Source organism: Canis aureus, chromosome 6 (assembly GCF_053574225.1).
Source record: "Canis aureus isolate CA01 chromosome 6, VMU_Caureus_v.1.0, whole genome shotgun sequence".
In the NCBI taxonomy this organism is placed as follows: Eukaryota; Metazoa; Chordata; class Mammalia; order Carnivora; family Canidae; genus Canis; species Canis aureus.
Window position 1 is genome coordinate 4,445,408 of NC_135616.1, and position 16,971 is coordinate 4,462,378.

The window sequence follows — 16,971 nt, forward strand, 5'->3', positions numbered from 1 at the left end:
CATTTCCATCCATTGAAAAGTTGGATCCCTCTTCATTTTTACTGACATCACCATGCAAGTGGTTTGCTTACACTGTATTTTTCAAAGATTTCAGAAATCTGAAAATAATACAGAATACAGTGAAAATATCTGGGTTTACAAAGTGCTCCCATAAAACATTCCTTTAACTTTATCATTATAATAGAAAACCCAGCTTCCCTGAGACCCAGGTGTGTTTGTGGGTGCATGAGGAGCATGCCTGCTTGGCTTTATGATTACAGATGGCTGACTTTGTCTAACAAGGTTTTCTTTTTGTTCCTTCTGCATGACTTGAGAGACATTTTGCGGGTGGGCTGTTAAAGTTGCTCTCTGGGGGTTATTGGTTTTATTATGTTAATGTAACCATTTTCAGCTTTTGAATGAAAATGACAAAAGGCAACCAAAAGCACCATGGTTGGCCTTCGGTAACATTCTGGAATGACTCCTTCACCTCAACATCACATTAGTTTTTCCTCTACAAATACTAATCAATCTACAAAACCCTTTCTCAAGTCATTGGTCATAGCTGTTTTTTCACAAGGGAGAGTATCAAATGTGCATAACTATTTTCCCAAATTAAATGGGCAAATGATGTTTTGTTATTGACTCAAACTTTATTTGCAAGGGGAAAAAAGTACTCCAGTTACCCTTAGCATGGTGCCCAGCGTATCCTATTGTGTGTGATACAAAAGAATCAGAAACTCTCACAAAGTGGTGGTAGTACACAGGGACTTGGGAAGAATGGAGGTTACCCAAGTATCTCATGATTGTGATACCAAATGAAATATATTCCTACAATGTCTGTTTTCATGTTTTATTTCATGATAGTGGAAATAGCACAGGTCAACTCAGAATATTGAGGGATATGGGAGCAGGAGATTTAGTTTGTGCTGGGAGAAAACAAAAATATATATATATATATGTATTTCCAAAAGTTGGGAAGTTTGGTGTTGGTTCCTTTTCTTTTAATTCAAATTATTACAAAGCCAGAAAATAACTGAACTTTCCCCCCTTCAGTTTGTTTATCAAGCCTGGATCACTGACCCTAAAACAGCACTGCGACAGAGACGCAAAGAGAAAAAAAAGTCTGCAAAAGAAGAACAGAAAAGAAGAAGAAAAGGATCTGGGGAGGGTGAGTGTTGTGTGAATGCAGAGTCCAGCCAGCACTCACTGTTTGTGTGGCCCTGGGATACAGTAGGGAGCTACAAAGGACAGAAGCTTTGCAGGAATGCCATTCTCATATTCTAAGGAGTGCACAGAGTTCTACTTGTCCATCACTGCTCATATCTGACCCTTGGAATAAATAAAAACATGAATTTAAGTTAAGATACATTTTATAGAATGAAAAAGAGAGAGGAGCAAAATAAATCCAAAGAAAGTAGAAGGAAAAAATTAATTTTTAAGCAGATGTTAAGTCACAGAAAAGAAATACAAGACAAGATCTATCATTAAGTGAAAAGTTGATTCTTAGAAAAAATTTTTGGAAATTTTTTGGATAAACTTTTGTAAATTTGACTAAGAGGAAAAGGCAAAACACATGTAAACAGTATCAGAAGCCAAAAATGGAACATAACTACCAATACCATATTCAGCATATTTGAAAATATACAATAGGAAGACATTTCTGAAAATAGCAAAAATTCCAAGCTACAACTAAACACCAAAATCAAGGTGACAGTGTGAAAGGGGGGCCATCAGAAAAAATATTTTCATTATTTATATGAGACTAAAGATTAGTATTCTAGATATACTAAGAACTTCTAAAAAGTAGTAAAAGAAAAAATTAACCCAATATATGAATAGATATGAAAAATAATTTACAGATCAGGAAACAGAAATAGCCAAAGAATCTCAGCTTCACTACTAATACAAGAAACACAACTAATACTTGGACGTACTACTGTTTTCCTTGTTTGTTTTATCTCAGATTGGCAAAAACCCAAACATTTGTTAATATCACTGTTTAGAGCTAGTGGGAAGATAGGTGCCTGTATGAGTTATAACTCATACAACACTATACATGGAGTAGTAAAGTAGTGCATTCACTTTGAAGAGCAATATGCTAATATCTACAAAAATGTTAAATGTCCATATCCTACTACAGATCAGTCCTGCTTCAAGCTGTGTGACTTAACCTGAAGCAATATTTGCACATGTGCACAAAGACGCATGTCCAAGAATATTTATCAAACATTTGTTAATAATAAAAACTTGGAATTCCATTCAGTAGTTTAAAAAGCGAGATGGATCATAGTTGATCCTAGAACAATGTGGGGGTTGGGGCACTGACCCCCACAGAGTCAAAAATCTTGTATGACTTTTGACACACCCAAAAGTTAACTACTAGTAGCCTATTGTTGACCAGAAGACTTACCAATAGCATAAACAGTCGATTAATAAATATTTTGTCTGTTACATGTATTATATATTGTATTCTAACAATAAAGTAAGCTAGAGAAAAAATGTGATCAAGAAAATCATAAGGAAGACAAAATGCATTTGCAGAACTGTACTGTATTTATAAAAAAATAATTCACATATAAATGGACTTGCACAGTTGAAACCTGTGCTGACCTTGAACTTGACATAATGTTAAATGAAAAGTATTATGTTGCAAATGGCATGCACATTATAAAACCATTTATGAAACAACAGAAGCCAGTGTTCCTCAAGACAGTATTTTGCATTTTTAATAGGTGAATATAATACTGCATAAATGCAAGAGAAAGACCAAGAAGAATACTTAGCAATTAATAACAGTGGTTACTTCTGGGAGAGGAATAGGAGTCTCTTCTGTGGAGAGACTGAGATTAAGTGGTATGATTTTAGGGAACTTTAGGTTTAGCTGTTATATTTTGATTCTTTACAAAGAAAATCTATGCAGATTTTTTTTTGTGAAATTAAAAATGTATTGAAAAAATCAGAGAAAAGGAAGCATAATTACTAATGGAACTCTAACTACAAACTCTCTCTCCTCTTTGCCCATTCTGCTCCCTGCTATCTCCTGGTAGCTTTAATTTTATTTTACTTTATTGGTTTAAAAGACAAAATGAAGACACAGCCAATGTAACAAGTCAAGCAGTCAAGAAGTAGATGTGACAATCTGCCATGGAAACACATCCCTGCAGGTGCCACATCCTCACAATGTGGGGTGTTCATTTCCACTCCTTACTCATGTGTTCCGTAAATGTGTGCAGGCACCGTTTCTTCTGTTTATTTTCAAAAATGAGTGCGTGCTATGTAAATCAGTCTGGTACATTCATTAGCATTGTGTTATGAACATTTCTCCAATTAAGTATTTATAAAACTATATCATCCTTTTTTAATGACTGCAAAATAATCTACAATATGGATATGCATAATTTATTCAAGTATTCCATCACTAATGGACATTGTTTGCTTTCAAATTTTTGCCACAATGAACAATGCTATCATAGTTACCCTTGCACAAAAATGCATACAGGCATGCATATACATGTGTGTATATTTAAATGCATAGCTAAAGGTCAGGAAAACACAGACTTTCCACAGAATAGATTATCAAAAGTGGGATTTCTGAGTAAGGACGTGTGACCTTTTATACTTTAATATATGTTTTCCCAAAAGGTTTTAGAAATTTACATTCCTATGTGTAAGGTACAGGAGTGTCCATTTCCCTACAGCCTAATCTTACAGAATGTTATTTTTTGTACTGTTTGTTTTTCTTAGAGATGACAGATGGCTTTTATTTTCATTTGAATTTCCCTAACTAATGAGACTGAGCATTTTTTATTTCCTATTTTCATGGTATTCTGTACTTCCAAATCTAAGATTTAAACATTTTTATCATTTTCCAAAATATTATTCCATTGGGTTGTTTGTCCTTACTGATTTAGGGAATATTTATATATTAGAGATATTATCCTTTCCTCATGTGTTACAAGTATTTTTCCCCATTTAGTGCTTATTTTTTATTTAGTTTATAGCATATGTTATATAAACAATTTTTTTTTCTGACGTCAAAGAGGTCTCAATTTCTTTTTGCAGTTTCAGGGTTTCCATGTTGCTAAAGAAAATCTTTCCCCCACATATTATGCAAATGTTTTCCTTTATTTCTTCACAGTATTATTTATATTTTGAATTTTTATTATTTTGTGAAGTAGAAATCTAATTTGTTTACTTTTACATAGATAGACCACTATGCTATCCTTGTTTATTAGATTATCCTCCCTTTTTCTAGTGAACCTAAATGCTACTTTTGTCAATATTAAGCTCCCATTTATTCTTTGGTATGTTTCTGGATTCTGAACTCTGATCCACTATCCTACTGTCTAGTTCTGGGCCAATGTCATCTGTTTTTTAGTTCAGTAGCTGGATAGTTAGTTTTAATATTTAGTGTTGCAAATTCCCCCCACTAGTACCCTTTTACTCCAAACTTGTACTTGCTGTCCTCAGACATTTGTTCTTAATGTCTAAGAACAAATATTAGAATGTTCTAAAATTATTTGACTAGTCCTAAAAATGGTTTAGCCAGTGGATTATAGTTTATTTATTCCTAGTTATAGATGATTCTTACTCTGGAGTGGAATAAAGGGAATCTGAGAGCTATGGATTCTTACAACTTTTTCCTGAGAGCTCTTAAATTAGGCAGATATTCTAAATTTAATTGCAAAATAACTTTTACTCCAGAAGAGTAGTGTTGACATTTAATTTCCCCTAAAACGATCTAACTCATGTTTATTGGACACACTGGGCAGGTCCTGTGGAGTGGGAAGACCGAGAGGATGAACCAATCAAAAAGAAATCCGATGGACCAGGTAACCAAAGACAAATATGAACTGGGGGGAATTTGAAAATGTTGCTTTCCCAGAAGGTATCTCATGGGAGGCTGCCTAAAAATAATTAATCAAAAACTATTTCTGGACTATGGCTAAATAATCAATGTCCCTTGAAATCTCATCTTAAGTAAAATTTCAAAGTGACTCCTTAAAGTAGATTTGACCTTTACACTGTTGGATTGAATGTTGGATTAGAGTCAGTTTATAAACTATTTTATCCAAATATCTATGAGAGAGGATTTGGGGAGCAAATTATAAATGTCCCATGGAAGCCACCAATATAAAAGCACAAAAAATATTGGCAATCAATTTTAAAGGACATAGAAAGAAGGAGTTAAATCAGAGGTAAGTACAGTTGGAGAAATGAGACGATTCTAGAAGTTTAGGCCAAAGTCTTCACTTGATGAAGTGGTATTCCCAGTGAGTTTGCTCAGGATTCTACAGCTACTAAGTGAAAGAGTCAGAGACTGAATCCATATCTTCTAATTCCTAGGTCAGTCATGGTGTCATTTGGGCTTCATAGGATGTGAGTGGTGGAGGGAAATTTCTCCATGAAGGCAAAAAAAAAAAAAAAAAAGCAAGACAAAAGCTTCCAAATGAAATGAACTCAAATGTCTCTCTAATTCCATAAACATATCATTTCCTCCATGTCATAGGGCTGGAACTCCTGTGTACATACATTTATTTATCAGCAGGCAAGATTTTCAGGCGCACTTATTCTGGACATGAATACTTCCAAGGATGCCATCTGCTGGCCCAAAATGAGACTAACACCGCCTACGACATCGTTCTTAAACCTGAACCCCCATTTCCAGATTATTTGACTCACACATATGTGGAGAACACCAGATGTTCTATTATTGCTGCAAAGTTACATACAGTAATAGTAGCTAACACTTTGGATCACACATCTTTACCGGGCACTTTTCCAAGAGCTTTAGACATATTAACCGCTTACCTCAAAATCCCTCTCCCTCATTTAACAGATAAGAAACTGAGGCAGAAAAAGATTAGCTGACTTTTCCAAGTCTACACAACCGCTAAGAGGCAGAGTTGGGATTTGAACCAAAAAAGTCTAAATTCAGAGTATGTGACTTTAACCATGATGCCTTAATGACTCTGGCGAAAAAATAAATAAAAATTTTAAATGCAATTTCCACATGTTAGTTTGTGGTCACTCAGGTTAATAAAGTGTGTGTTATTCGTGTCTCCAACACAGCAATTTTAGTTTTACCTTCAGGACCAGCCTTGGCAAAACTGTAAAATAATCATATGTATCATTACTACCTCCCAGGCAATAATTGTGTATATGAGAAAAAAATTGTCAAAAATTGTCAAGTTTATCGATAGGTGTAATCCCCAAGTCCTTCAGCCTCTAGGGCTCAGACTTTCTTTTTATGTCAAACCAATCAGCTAGAGATTCTGTCCAAAGAACTGTGGGATATACGAACCTTGGCTCAGATTAAACCCCAAACAGGAGCTGGGGGGAGAAGGCAGCAGCAATATAGATGCCCATGGCTGCCTTTGGCTCAGAATTGCTCTTCTGTGGAATCTGCAGGACCTCCCTCCATGCAGCATCATGTAGCAGCTGGTCCCTTCCTGGGCTGCTTTGTTCATCAGAAGATGCTCTCATTTCCTTACTTCCTAAAGTACACCTCATGGAAGACTGTTAGGTGTGATGGCATTTTACAGAGGCTTTGGGGAATAGCAGGGGTGGATGGGGCAGTGACAGCAGAGTCAGGAAGCAACTTCAAGGGGAAAGTCAGTGATCACTGTTCCTGCCTCAGTGGGTCTCTCCCTAGCTGGTGCCTCTGGGGCCTGGCTCATTAGATCATTCCCGCTTTCTTTCCCAGGTACCAGCTGGCAACTCCAAGATTCCTGTTCCTTCAGTAGGTAGAACTGTTCAACTCTTCTTTGTCTCTATCTTGCCCACCTGGACTCTGTCCTGAGGCCACCCTGTTCATAGATAAACTTCCCTTCAGTGCTTCTCCTGTTGAAAAGAGCAAACCTTTCCCCAAGAGAAACTCTGCCTTCCTCCTAGGCAATCCAATTCACAAATAACGTTTTTCCCCTATTACAAAGTCAAATTCAGAGTCAGACTGTGGTCTATAGAAAGAGAGAGGATTAGCGGTGAGCAGGGGTGATTCATGCCAATGTCACATCTGATTGCACTGGATTTAGTGTAGGCAACTATACAACCTTCAGGCCAAATCCCACCTGCTGCTTTTATGGCTTGTTAGCTAAGGATGATTTTTACACTTTTCTATGATTGAAAAAAATCAAAAGAAGAATCATGACATATGAAAATTATAAAATTCAAACTTCACGAATAAAGTTTTATTGGAAACCCAGCTGTGCCCATTCATAGACATTGTCTATAGCTGCTTGCACGCACACCACACTAGAAAAGACGAAGAGTTGTAGTAGGGACAGTATGGCCTGCAAGCCAAAGATATTTATTGTCAGATCGCATCTACAAAAAGTTTGATGAGCCCTGCATAAGACCATAGAGGCTTATGCCCTTTTCTGCATGCTATACTCAATTCCAAACTATAATCATTAATCATAAATTCATTAAGATTTTACTATGACACTTGAATCTGTTTTCTTTTTCTTTCTTTTCTTCTTCCTTCCTTTTTTTTTCAGTTGGGAGAAGGTTGAAGGGTACAAGCTGTTTTTCTTGATGGTGGTAGAGGTGATGGTGTTTTAGGTTTTCGTTAGTAAACACTTAAGGCGGTTTTTGATTCATTATGATGTTTGCTAAGTATTCACTTTACCGCGGTGTTTGAAATCACAAATAAAACATAATCTTTGAAATGCCAAGTTAAAAAAAATTCACGTGGATCAAAATTTGGTGGCCCAGTTTGAAGGATTCCTTGTGTACCAGTCGAGAAACCATTGGCTTATGGGAATGGATGAATCAAACAGGCAGTTAAGACACCATCTTAAAAAAAAAAAAAAAAAAAGACACCATCTTCCCTCTTTTATTTCAATTCTGACCTCAAATAAGTTAGGTCACAGTTGGAACCTCCTCAAATCTTAATGATCATCAGGGAGCTCCTGTGGAATTCTCTGAGGGCACAAGGAAGGCACATGTGCTGCACCCAGATGATGTCACAGACACGGTGGCAATCTGAGCTGAGCTTACCATGCTGGGCAGGTTGGCCAGGCTCCCCACATCACAGTGGCAGACAGAGAAGGGAACCCAAGTGCATCAGGAATCTTACAGCATCTGTTGGTTGTACAGGATTGATCCCATGTGCAGAATTTGGCGAAGCTCAATATAATGAAATAGAATGATGGAGATAATTTAGTAGTATCTGAGCCCTTTTACACAATAAGCTGGAACGTGTTTTAACTGAAATGCAGCTGCAGTGACAAGCATCAAAAGTCTTACTGAATCAATAGAATTGTTTCCAACAATAATCATTACTTAAGAAAAGAAGAACTTTATTTAAATAGCATTAAAGGACCCAGTTTCCTGGATAGATAGACTGTTTCTGTCCCTGTGTCATCAAGAGAAACGTCTTTGAGTGCAATATCTACTTTTTATCAAACCTATTATCTGTCAATGGGCCTATTCCAACTGCTGTTTTGACTACAGGATAAAAATTCTATCCCAGTTGGGTTTTGATGCTGCCAGTGCATGTCTCGATAGACCCACCCATAGCTTCCTATACTGCCTGTCTTCCTTCATGCCCCCCATCATGCTGAGTGTCATGTGCATCACTCCGTATTAGGCATGCTGGTCTGAAGCCAGGTCTGCCTTTGGTAAAACATCGCTGTGCTACACAACAGCAAAATGGCTGATGGTATTTTGCTCCTTTGAAATCTTGTTGCTTTTCTTCTTCCTAGATAATATCATCAAGAGGATATTTAATATTTTGAAATTTACCTGGGTTCTGTTTCTGGCAACAGTGGATAGTTTCACAACTTGGCTTAACTCCATTTCAAGGGAGCATATTGATATATCTACAGTTCTGAGAATTGAAAGATGCATGCTGACCAGAGAAATTAAAAAGGTAACACTGTTGGTACAATTCTTTTTGCTTCTTCCCACATTATAAGGATTTTAAAAGTCAATGTCCAGGGCTCCAAATAGGATAACACAAAATCTGCAGTGTGTCTTTCAGACTGTCTTTACATAACCCTTCTGTTTTTCTGTATATTTAAATCTGCTCCATGCTCAGAATTAAAATAATCAGACACTGCATGCACATATGCACATGTGTGTGCACACATGCACGCACAGTCCTGGGACAATGGCCAGTTTATTCATTCTGTTCCTTCCCCTCCCCAGTTTGCAAGTCCACAGGCTCTACTGTCTCGTGGATTATGTTGTTTAGTCTGGGAAGTGTGATCTGAAACTTTAAGATATATGCAGAGCAACAAAATATCATCATATACAGTTTATAGATAGTATTTAAAACTAATAGTTTGTTTCTGAAAAAGTTACTATCATTTAGCAAAATTACCTACATATAAGAAAGGGTTTGTTGAAAAGGTTTTATCTTATTTTTATTGAGATATAATACATAAAACATATTAGTTTCAGATGTATGATGTAATGATTTGATATTTGTATATATTGTAAAATGATCACAGTTAGTTGATTTAACATCCATCAGCACACATTGTTCCTGGGTTTTTTTTTTTTTTCTTGTGATGGGAACTATTAAGTTCTAGTCTTTTAGAAACTTTCAAAAATGCAGTACAGTTACCATGCTGTCCATGACATCCCCAGGACTTATGGCCTTTTGAACATCTTCACCCATAACCAAAAAGGGATTTCTTGTGAGCCTTACCCGGTGATATTGGGAGCCATTAATCCAATGAGTTAAAATCAATCCCCACCTTGACTAGCTTTGTAATCTTCGCGCAAGGTGTGTGTGCCGATGAGAGTTACCGGTATTGAGAAATGCCAGGTGGCCACACCGGCAAATAAGAACTGTGGCGCTGTCTCCCCTCCACAGGGCAACGTCCCCACTCGGGAGAGCATCCACATGTACTACCAGAACCACATCATGAACCTTTCCAGAGAGTCTGGACTGGACACCATTAACGACCGTCCTGGTGCAGCTTCCGGTGCACAGACAGCCCACAGGATGGATAGCTTAGATTCACATGACAGTATCTCCAGGTATTTCACGTTCTAAACAGTGGGTTTGCTTTTGACAAAGGTAAAAGAGGTGGGCTGCAGCAATATGAGAAATGAATGTCTGCGGAAACAGTTAATCAGAAACTGACATGGATCCCCACCCCCCTCAGCCTACCTGCCTGCGTGCAGCAAAGCAAAAAGAATCCTGTCCTCCCCTTGACTGAGCCAGGTACAATCAGGTATCAATAATAGGCTACTAGAGGGGTGCCTAGTGGCTCAATTGGTTAAGTATCCCACTCTTGACCTCACCTCAAGTCTGGATCTCAGGGCCGTGAGTTTGAACCCCATGAGTTTGAGCTCTACACCAAGTGTGGAGCCTACTTTAAAAAAAAAAAAAAAAGACCATATTAGAAACACCTGTATGACTCACAAGCCTAGGACAGAGACTTCCAAGCTGGAGGCAAATAAGAATGAGTGAGCCTTTCCAATCACAAAGTGACTGTGTCAATGGCTGTATCTTTAATTCCTCTGAAAAAATGCTGCCCCGCAGAGTATTTTCTTTACTAGAATCTTCTACCATCTGTTGCTATCTTTGATCTTGTCCTTTCAGAATTGTTACTTTGTGATCCATAATAAAAATTCAAGAAGGGAGTCTATCAGCTTTCATCTTCTCTGGCCTGTGGGATCACATGCATAGTCTCACTACAGGAGCCCTGTACTCACCACGGGCCAGCGTGACAGAGTGTACATGGGCTACCTCACTGTATCCTCGAAAGCCCCAGATGCATGTTATCATCCCCATTTCACAGAACATGAAGTTCAGTTACAGAGAGTAAGTCACTTACCCAAAGCCACACAGCTAGGAAGTATTTTAAAAGAAGAGCCACGAACAATCCAAAACCACATGGTTCAGCTCAGAGCCCGGTCTCTCAACCACTAAGGTATGCGGCCCCTCATGGCCTTTTCCTGCACTCCAGGCCAACTTTGAGAACTGATGTGCCTTTCTTACTACCTACCCCAGTTGAGCCTTCCCATTCTTTCCCTCAATTTTCTAGACAGCTGCTGCCGATTGCACGGAGCTAGCTTCTGAGTTAAAGCTGAAGTCCTGTGTTTGGAGGAGGCTGACATGCCTAGGATGATTAGCTAGATGGGATGAGTCACACCTGGTATACATCTTTATAGGGCAGGAACATCACCACTGAGGACTTTTGTTGCTTTTATTAAACATGTTTAAAAGTACCTCTTCCATGCTAGCCCCTGAACTTGATTTTGAGATAGACACATGAAGGTACATCATCTCTAAGTAGTGTGAGTCTGGGAAGAAATACCTACCCATAGGACTCTCCACAGAACCCTGGGTTGGGGGATCCCTGGGTGGTGCAGAGGTTTGGCACCTGCCTTTGGCCCAGGGCGCGATCCTGGAGACCCAGGATCGAATCCCACGTCAGGCTCCCGGTGCATGGAGCCTGCTTCTCCCTCTGCCTGTGTCTCTGCCTCTCTCTCTCTCTCTCTCTCTCTGTGACTATCATAAAAAAAAAAAAAAAAAAAAACCACTCTGGGTTGGGATGCCTGCCTTGGGAAAGGCCGCAGGCACGCCAGGTATCCCTGCTGTCTTATTAAGCCCCTGGAGAGCCTGGGGTGCAGGTCTTTAGAGGCCTGTTGGAATATCTGTCCTCCACAGATACTGAATATATTACAGGACAAGATAGGAGAAGGAACTGAGACCATTTTATTGATACCAAATCCAAAACAGACAACTACAAGTTGAAATTGCAACCAGAATGGGGAGAGGTGGGTAAGAAAAAGTTTTACCTTGAAGAGCTCTGTTTAGCTATTGCTGCATTGCTATATTTGAGCTTCTCCAATTGTACCTGTAGTCTTGCTACCCAATAATTACCTATTGATGCAGATCTATATTTATTGGTATGGAAAGATATTCATTGCATTGAATGAAGATTTAAAATAGAATGTATACGAAAACTTCATTTTTATTTGTGAAAAAAATATCTGTATTCATGTATTGATTTAAATGTGATTTTTAAAAAGATTTTGTTTATTTATTAATGAGAGAGAGTGAGAGAGGCAGAGACATAGGCAGAGGGAGAAGCAGGCTCCATGCAGGGAGCCCGACGTGGGACTCGATCCCAGGTCTCCAGGATCAGGCCCTGGACTGAAGGCGGCGCTAAACCGCTGAGCCACCCAGGCTACCCTAAATGTGATTTTTGTACTAGATAAAATTCTGCTTGGATATATCCCTGCCCTCTACTTTCCCCCAAAATAGGGATGGATTCTTTTAAATCAGGGAAAATCAAAGGCATATATTTTCCCTTTAATTTGGGAATAATCTTTGCTCATTTGTCAGCTCCAAAAAAAACAGACATATTTCTGCTATCGTAGATTTCTGTGAGAAGAGACACTTAGGACAGAAATTCTTTTAAGACTTTCAAGGTCAAAAAACAAAAAAGACTTTCAAGGTCAAAACATTTATTTGCTAATTGAGATCCTGTTCAAAGTGTTTTTAATATCTAGAATAAGATAAGCGACTAGTAGAACAGTGGGCATGCTAATAAAAGTTTCTCATTCTCTTTACACCCAAACATACATACATTTCTTATCAGTAATTCCAAAACCACTAGCAATAGAAAAGTTACAAAGTGAAAATCTAGTGTCCTTTTATTGACAAGTACTGACGGCACCCCCTTGTGTGTCTTCCTGAAAATGCCCCACAATCTGCATTTTTGAAAGGGGAGCTTCATTCTCTTTGGACAGACTCCACTGAGATGAAAAAATCATTACAGTTTGCATTTTATTTTTACTTTTTGCAAATCATAAATAACTGTCCTATTTGGAAGCTGCCAACTTTTTAAATTTGTCCTTATTGCAACAATTTTCTCTATATGTAGACCAGTAATTTAAACAGAATTATTTTCTCTTTGAATTCATTTTTATGCAAAAACTGAAATTCCATTTTTATCCACATTCTACCAAGGCTCATACATATACCAAGTTACTTCATGATAGCTCTTCCCTTAAAAATAAATAGAGACCGCATGACCATGTGTGCAAGTGTGTCAGCAGGAAGGCAGAGGGAGACAAGATTTGTCTAAACGGGGAAAAAAAAAATGTGTCAAAATGTAGTGAATATCCAAGATGCTGATAGATGCTGCCTCCTAGTTACTGGGGTAAATGAAGGTCAGGGGATCACAGAGTTTCCAAACCTATCCACTTTATAAACTATTCATGATCAAACAACTGGTTTTCAGAAAGAGGAAGATAATGGTAGGAGGAGAAAAATGCTGAAATATTCTAACATCCAAAGGGGAAAAGTGCAAATAAGTACAAATTTTTCCCATAAATTTTAAAGAATTTCACAGGCCTCCTGACCTGGCTTGAGAATAGCTGCTCAAGAGTCAAGCTCTGAATCAAACAAATAAAAGAGAGTATTAGAGAGTGAATTGAAAATAAGTTGTCCATAATATAAACATAATTGATTCCTGTATTAGTAACTTTTAACTACATAACACTGACAACACGCCTGATCAAGAAATTAATTTAATAGTATAAGTCATAACCTAAGAGGGATAAAAGAAGAGGAAGACTGGTTAAAATAAAATCAGTAACTGCCTTTAAATCGGACCCAAGATTACAAATATAAAACCACACCCATGATCAAAAACCTGAGACAGGAGTTATTTAAATCCATTGATGGCTTTTTCACAAAACCTGTTAAAATACCCCCCAAATTTAGAAGTGGTCAATCAATCAATGAATTTACTAGTAGAAAACCAGGACCTTTAAAATTAGTTCCTAATGTATCTTATTTCTTATTTCAACCCAAAGAAAAGAGAGACATGATAGGGTTCGTTATGTCATTAATAAATGAATCATCATGCCAGCTCTTTCTAAATGGCTGAGCTCCACTTCCAGTTTTCTGCTTTAGGAAACTATCAAATCTGCAGACAAAATCTGTCTATATTAAAGCCTACAGGAAGCCACAATCTAGCTGATTGCTAGAAAGGTAGGAATCTTCCCAAGGAGGAATTCAGAGTGTGGAAGTTCACTCGGAGACACCTGTGTTACTAAGCAGGGTCTAGCACCATCCCCAGTGGGGCCACACGCACTTAGTGTGGCCCCGTCCCCTATGCAGGGGACCTAGCCTGGGTGGAGCTGTCCCAAAGGCCACGCTCTGCTCTGGCATCCAAGTCACCTGTTTTCACCCTGGAGCTTACTGCAGATGGGATTGGGATGAGACTTTGTATTCCCTCTGACTTATTGCAAAAATCACTCTTTCCTTCAAATCCAGCTGTAAAAATGGCACTTATTTTAATGGTTGTTTTATGAAATCAGATATCATCTACATTCCCAGAAAACAAATTATTTAAATTGTTGTGAGAAACATTAGATGACATTCTAAGGAGCATTCCTAGATATGAAGGGAGTGGTTATCACTTGAAATATGTCACCTAAGAGGCTGCATGTGCCCCAGGGTGGCTCAAAGTGTGGGCTGATTGGTGCGGTGATAGCACCTGTCCCTTCAGGCTTGTCATCTGGGCCTGTTATCAGAAAGCTCCTCATCTTCCTTTCCACTTTTCAAACTGCCCTGGATTGGACGATAAATTGGTGATATTCCATATGACCCAACTGGGTGGGATGGTGTGGAGTGTGAGGGCAAGCTACTGTGACAGTGGACTCAGACATTAACAAGACAAGTCACACTTAAGGGTTAGAACAGTGGTCCCCACACAGAAAATCTGAGCAGGGCCGCAGGGGACAGTACACAGTATCTTTTTGCCTGTAAATCCCTAAAAGGCTGTAGGAGTGTACCTCTAAGAATAGGAAATTAAATACAGAAGTTCCCCTGTCTTATAAAAGAGAAAAAGGGGTTAAATATTATTAGATCTATAAACTTAGGGTCAAACATTTCTACTGAAACAGCTTCATCAAATATGCAATTATATCTATAGTTATTTTCATCATATTACAACCTCTTCTGATTCTTTAAAAAAAAAAAATTAAGACTTCAGAGCAGGGAATTAATTTATCTAAACCTCAATGACCTGTTAACGTCAATGTAGGGACTCAAGCCCAGACCTCCCTGTACTTGGCCTTTTTGCGTTTCTACTTTACCTTGTCCTCATTGTCTCATTCTGTCAAGGATTTGATGACATCTAAAGGAGGTAGGGCCTTTTAAAAAAAATCAGTCTCTATGTCCTTATTAGAGACCATTTGGTTGCTCACCTGCTCACGTCTCTCATCGCTACCTCTGTCTCGACCACATGCACAGCATGTGACAACACACGGCAGGATGGCTCCACAGAGCACTCCTGGAACCTAAAAAGCCCTTTAACTGGTTCCATGAGTAAATGACCCAAATGTCCCTACTTCCTAAGCCCTGGAAGCTGTTACTTCCTGCATGGTTTCCATTCTGCCTCACAGTCACTAACTGAGCACACCTGCCCAGCTTGCACACTGTAGGCCTCATTTGCTCATGGGATGATGTTCAGCCAGGAAATCAGTCATCCTGTATCACAACGGCCCGTTCTCATGGATCAGCCAGGTCATTGATGCTCACGGTAGAAGATTCTTATTCTAGTAGCCTCCTTCATAGGCTCTTTGGGGTGTTTGTCTCCCTTTGGGTTAAACTCTATGCCAGTCCTGAAATTATGCCTACAAATGCCTCTCCTCTAGTAGCTGATGCAGCCCTCAACCCTGAGTCAGCCACCATTCCCTCCCCAATCATTGGTCCATGGGGTAATAAGACATGAGGATTTTAGCCAGTGGGTTCTCATCCTAATAACATCTCTCAAGACCTAAAACATGATCCAGAAGAAAAAAACTCATTAGGCAAAATGAAAAGTTAACAGACAAAATGATCCTGCCATTGCTAGACTTCATCTGTTGTTTCCTTTGTACCATTTTTTTTTTTATTTTTTGATGTTGGTTTATATCCAGTTGCATATCAAACCAGCATCTTTTCTACATGCAAGGCATCTAGTTTGGCTTAACTGAATACCACTCAGAAAGTGGAGTGGACAATTCAGTTCATTGTGGTCATTTCTGAGCTTCTCTCTCTCATTTCGGAGACTGTTATTTTTTTTTTTAATTGAAATGTTCTATATGCATTTTATATAAGCGGATATTCTTGCTTCAACAATTTGCTTACAAAACACTTTCAATGAACTCAGGATCGGGAGCTCCAACTAAAAAGTATTTTCTTTAATTAAAAAAAATTAAAAGCTCAGTTACAAAGTTCTAAAGTATGAATTCTGCTCTGTGTAAGAAATGGTGGGACTTGTAATTATTCTCTTTCCCTGTCCTACCCAGAGAGGGACAATTCATGATTTATCACCAGCCAATATTTTTTTTTTTACAAATCGGGGACTGCTATGTTTTATTGTTGGCCAAACAGGTCCTTTCCCAGCCTCGAGCCCTGTGGTGGCTCTCGTGGTCAGTAACATTGGTGTTGTGTGTGGTTTGCTGCATGGCAATGTGTTGGTCAATTGATCCATGTGTAAACTTATGTACCACTGGCGTTTTAACACTGTGTCTCTGTAACTGTTTGCGCTGCTAGCTGCTACACTGAAGCAACCATGCTGTTCTCAAGGCAGTCTACCCTTGATGATTTAGATGGACCAGAAACTGTTCCTAAAACAAGTGAGCGTGCTCGACCTAGGCTTCGTAAAATGTTCAGCATGGATATGTCCTCCTCATCAGCTGACAGTGGCAGTTTAGCATCAAGGTGCTTACCTCATGCATGCTTTGTTCCAGAATTTTATCACTTTTTTCACCTTCATGTCATTGCAAATATAAGTGCTTGTGACGTATGTTTTGTTTTGTTTTGTTTTTTAGTTTTGATTTTAAGAATTTGCATGACTAACCAAAGCATAACCGCCACTCGTTCTGGGCCATAACTGATCATTCCCAGGACAGCATTCTATGAAACTAACTGCTCTTTAGTTTTTGTCTGTTAGGAGTTTCTTAAAAATCCTTATTATAAATCTTGTCTTCCATTTTGTAAGTATCTTACCCTTTCCGCTT

General features: G+C 38.6%; 1 protein-coding gene across 5 annotated transcripts in view; it reads left to right on the plus strand.

The window, feature by feature from the left end:
• Positions 1–16,971, plus strand: part of PIEZO2 (piezo type mechanosensitive ion channel component 2) — a 442,052-nt gene that overhangs the window by 391,228 nt on the left and 33,853 nt on the right. For 4 of the 5 annotated variants that reach the window (XM_077899943.1, XM_077899939.1, XM_077899940.1 and 1 more), the window contains 4 exons: positions 1,036–1,150; positions 4,755–4,814; positions 8,691–8,857; positions 9,809–9,975. In XM_077899943.1, coding sequence (XP_077756069.1) covers positions 1,036–1,150; positions 4,755–4,814; positions 8,691–8,857; positions 9,809–9,975 — 509 coding nt within the window. Of the gene's footprint in view, positions 1–1,035; positions 1,151–4,754; positions 4,815–8,690; positions 8,858–9,808; positions 9,976–16,504; positions 16,673–16,971 lie in introns of all 5 variants that reach the window. The other variant, XM_077899942.1, reaches the window with a different exon arrangement.